Source organism: Gobio gobio, assembly GCF_949357685.1.
Source record: "Gobio gobio genome assembly, chromosome: 24".
Lineage (NCBI taxonomy): Eukaryota > Metazoa > Chordata > Actinopteri > Cypriniformes > Gobionidae > Gobio > Gobio gobio.
This window is the reverse complement of record NC_137120.1, coordinates 6065317-6069824: the sequence shown is the minus strand read 5'-3', so window position 1 is coordinate 6069824 and position 4508 is coordinate 6065317. Positions and strand designations below refer to the sequence as shown.

At 36.7% G+C, this 4508-nt stretch overlaps 1 protein-coding gene across 1 annotated transcript; it reads right to left on the bottom strand.

Moving 5' to 3' along the window:
- Window positions 1-1223: 1223 nt before the first annotated feature.
- On the bottom strand, window positions 1224-4157 carry LOC307120483 (ladderlectin-like). The gene is made up of 6 exons (XM_079807526.1): window positions 4065-4157; window positions 3872-3945; window positions 3625-3719; window positions 3005-3130; window positions 1627-1738; window positions 1224-1484 (listed from the first exon to the last, which is right to left on the bottom strand). Exons 2-6 carry the CDS (start codon window positions 3930-3932, stop codon window positions 1417-1419), a joined length of 462 nt encoding a protein of 153 aa, XP_079663652.1. The 5' UTR covers window positions 3933-3945; window positions 4065-4157; the 3' UTR covers window positions 1224-1416.
- Window positions 4158-4508: the final 351 nt, after the last annotated feature.

Here is a 4508-nt window from a genome sequence, read left to right as displayed (position 1 = left end):
CAGAACATGCCAGAATAAAGTCGCTGTAATAGGGGGAAACTTCAAAACTACGAACGCAAGGCAAGTGGACTTTGACCTCAATACCAAAACTACGTCTGGGAAATAATAACGTGAAGCGAACGAACAAGTTCCGACAAGACTAGGATGACATTTAAGAGATAATCAGGGTTTGCCATTAACAACCGCCGTTTGCGGGTGTAAGTTAACGTTATTTCGGCTGCACACTAGCCACTCTGCTGTTGAACTTATTATAGTCTTCTCAAAAGCCATCTGTTATAATCGCGTTGCACATTATAACCACTCACACGTGTTTATATTGAGTTTATGAATGCAATGTCTCATAATCAGAGGCGTTCAGATTATCCAGAATTTTGTTCAGAGCGCGCGCCGCTCGCACGCTGAAATCTACACTAAAAGCAGAGATGTGTGTGTTGGTTAAAGCAACATTTTGGCCAAATGACCCAACAAATTAGTTATTTTGTAACCCAATTTATTGGGTAAAACTTACTACCCAATGTATTTGGTTAAAATAACCCAACAAAAGGTCGGTGCTATATCAACCCACCATTGGGTTATCTGTTGGTAATTTTTAACCCAACTTTTTAAAGTGAGTGGTTACATACGTAACCTGAGACGTTTATACGCCTGTGGCCATGGAAGTGATTGAAGACCTGAACTCAATGATTTGGAGTGTGTGTGGTGATTTGGAGCCTACTGTGCACCAGGGGCATCACTAGACCTTTTTTATTATATTACTGATAAATCCTTCTCTGATGTTGTACATTTCTGTAGCTGACCTGAGAATAATTTTTCTGATAATATTTCAGGAGTCATGTCCTGTGTGTTTTCTATCAGCTCTCTATCAACTAGCAATGCCAGAATAGTGAATGAATCACTATTGATCTAATCGGTCAAACAGGTTTAGAAAATGGTCTTTAATTGTTCGTGATTCAGTTTGATTCATTCGCAGAGGTTTCTCACTCTGAAATAGCAATGGGATATTTCATAAGACAGAAAACAAAAAGAGCACTGAATGAGGTTCATATTTGCTTAAAATCCATTGTAGGAAACAAACGCACAAATGTCTTCTAGTGTTTGTCAATGATGAAGCAGCTTAAACCCCTACCCTGACATTATATAAATGCTGTTATAATAACCACATCCTCAAACCTTGCTACACAATATTCTTATATATAATATAAAAACACAAACACACATGATTTGCTTTATCAATGCTTTTATTGATTAGAGAAGTGTTTCAGAGAAGGTCATTTAAATGAAGTAAATCAAGAATGTATATTTTTTTGAGATCTCAAAAATAATAAGAATCCCCATTCCCACTTTATATTAAAGATAAGAAAAGATCAGAAAGTGTACAATCAAAGTAACTGTGGAGCAGCACGACTGCATGTGATCTCACGGGCCTGTAGCACAAATATAGCCGAATTGGGATGAACAGACAGCATCGTTCCAGCAACGGTTAGCTGTAGGGTAGAAAAATGAAATAAGTTAGACTGATCATTATAGTGGTGTTAGAATCCAAATAAAATAAACAAACAATTAGCCATTGCATGATGCTGTATGATATGAAATTATAGTATTGTAATAGTATAGTATTGTACTCACAGGTCCAGCTGATCTCCAGACAGTTCTCGCCACCATTGGCATTGTTAGGCTCAATCGAGCACCAGTTGGTATAATCATACACACTTCCATCAGTCCACAGCCACTGTCCTTCCTAAAGAGCAAAGACAGTGATTATAAGAGTGCACGACTGTACTCAGACTTCAGTAAGAAGCCGATTAAAGACATAATGAATGAAAATGACCACATGATTTACTGACCCTCAGAGACTCCTGGGAGAGACCCCTGACGTGGTTGTAAAGCGCTTTGGGCGTACAGTAGTACATATGAATGCGCTATATAAATGCCTCATTCAAGTCATCCTAGGTGTATATCACATTCTTGTTTCAGAGAAATACAATCAGAGTAATATTAAAATGTCCTGCTGTTCCAAGCTTTATAATGGCAGTGAATTTGAGATTTTGAAGCCCAAAAAGTGCATCCATCCATCATAAAAGTAATCCATACGGCTCCAGGGGGTTAATAAAGGCCTTCTGAAGCGAAAACTTTATAAAGTAAAATAAATAAAATGGCTCAAGCTTCACGTTATTATTTCCCAGACGTAGTTTTAGTATTGAGGTCAAAGTCCACCTGCCTTGCGATCGCAGATTTGAATAGTTTCCTCCTATTACAGCGACTTTCTTTTTGCATGTTCTGCAGACAGGGAGATAATCCTCGATTAAGTTTCCCTCAGGACTTTTGTAAAAGCCAAAATATGACCACACCTCAGATTTGGTCCTTTTAGAGAAGGCTGAACAATCTCCCGGCGCCGTCACTGCCTTCCGCCATTTCCTCTCATTCAAAAAACAGCGTTGCGTGCTGCGTCAGACTGACACTGGACAGGATTTACCGCGAGTTTTCAAAATCGTGATAATCAAATGCGGTTTTAATGAAAATTTTAAACGATATTACTAACCATCAGTACATTTTATCATGGTTTATTGTGAAACCGGTAATCGTTCCATCCCTAGTCAGGGGTCACTCTTTCTTCGTAAATCGATGCGTACCGCTGTCTACCGGAAGCTAGTTATTTTAGTTTATAATATTTTAAATATGAATTATTCTTACACAAACGCATGGCTTCGCTTCAAAAGTTTATTAACCCCCAGAGCCGTGCAGAGCACTTTTATAATGGATAGATGCACTTTTTTGGGCTTCAAAATCTCAACCCCAGTACAGCTGGGAAGAGCAGAACATTTTTAATATAACTCTGGTTGTGTTCGTCTGAAAGAAGTCATACACCTAAGATAACTTGAAGGGTGAATAAATCATGGGGTAATTTTCATTTTTGGATGAACTATTATTTCAAGATCTTTGTATTTACTGTTTAAAGCAGAAATTTCAGATAAGGCAAACAAACAGTTCTCTCAGTTTAACTTACTTGTACAGCATCATGAGCACCGATCCAAGCACGTGTGGAAGAAGAGGGCAGCAGACTCAGCAGGACATCATTTTCCACTTTATTATGCACAGGTGCCAGATTCGCACCAAGACTTTGGCAGTTTTTCTAAAAAGACAGATTTCTTTAGTGTCAATAATCTTTGTTAATCTATGTAATAATATTTTAGCATAAAGCATAAGTGACCTTTCAAACAAAGTCTGCTCTGATTGATTATTTGTTCACAATATATTTTTCAGAAAAATAAAGGTTTACTTAAAAAAAAAAAAAAATCACAATTCTCAACTATTGAGATTTTAAGTGTCTTTAACTACTACTGTACTAACATTTAAAAATAATAACTTTACTTGGTGCACTTATTGTTTACTTATATTTAAAAAATATCTGCATGTAATTACAGCTGTAGTTAATTTCTGTAATTAGACAGATGATAACGCTGTTGACCCTTCCCTTACACCTTAAACCGACCCATCCCACCAAAACTGCCCCTAACCTCACCCGTGTCCCACCTCAATATCAGCAAGTGTTTTAAAATACATCAACTCAATGAGTACATTGTACCTTATTTATTTATTTAATGTAGAGTTTGAGCAACACATTACCTCTGCTGTGATCCAGGTAACCATCTGAGGGAAGAACTTGTAGCACTGGAGTCCAAAGTTTGTCCATCCATTGGGGCATCTTTCAACTAAATCAACTGCATCAAGTGCAGAAATGTTAGGGCGTTTGTAACATTCACAGCAAAAAATGCTTTTATTTTTTATTATTATTTTATGTTTGTGTACTTTGACCCTCTACATTTCTAATTAATCATGCAAATATTAGTAATATTGTACATATGTGTCTTACGTTCTGCGCTCCCCATGGAGAAGATGAGAAAAAGAAGCAGAAAACTTCTCAGCATTGCCATGATGAACCTGAAACTAGGAAAGATAATGTCTGCACTCATATTCGGCACACTGTGGATTCTCAATGCATTTAAAGACAAAGCACAAAGATACTTTAGAAATGTTATTCAGAAGGTTTTGTCCCAGAAACTCACCTTGGTTTGGGTGTTGCCTTTAGAATCTCAGAGGAAGATTTTGTGAAGTTGCAGAAACGGCCCTGCTTTTATACTTTACTTAATGTCAAGTGTGTATGGGCCAAGTCACGAGGATGATATCTGATCTTTTGATATGTAGATTTTTATACGCATGAAATAAAATCCAAATATTGGAGAATGGGATGAGCCGGTAGAAATTCAATTAAATATTTATTTTAAAGTATTTTAAATATTTGGGTTGCTGACGTGAAATGGACTTTAATCACACAAGATCATTATCATAATTTAAAATGCAGTAAATAGTTAATCATTTTATATTCACCCTTATATTCTTAATTCTTGCTGTCACACATTTCAGTAAAAAATGTTCAAAAAACAATGAACGAATTGACAAAGTGACCTTTATTTTCTCAAACATCAGACTTCACACTATACAGGTGCTGC

What these genes read in the sequence shown, in the direction of transcription:
- LOC307120483 (XM_079807526.1), bottom strand. Translation starts at nt 3,932, where the DNA reads ATGGCAATGCTGAGAAGTTTTCTGCTTCTTTTTCTCATCTTCTCCATG. An exon ending in CTCCATGGGGAGCGCAGAAC is followed by an intron (nt 3,720 to 3,871) that starts GTAAGACACATA and finishes CACTTGATGCAG; the next exon opens with TTGATTTAGTTGAAAGATGC. An exon ending in GTGCTCATGATGCTGTACAA is followed by an intron (nt 1,739 to 3,004) that starts GTAAGTTAAACT and finishes TTTGCTCTTTAG; the next exon opens with GAAGGACAGTGGCTGTGGAC.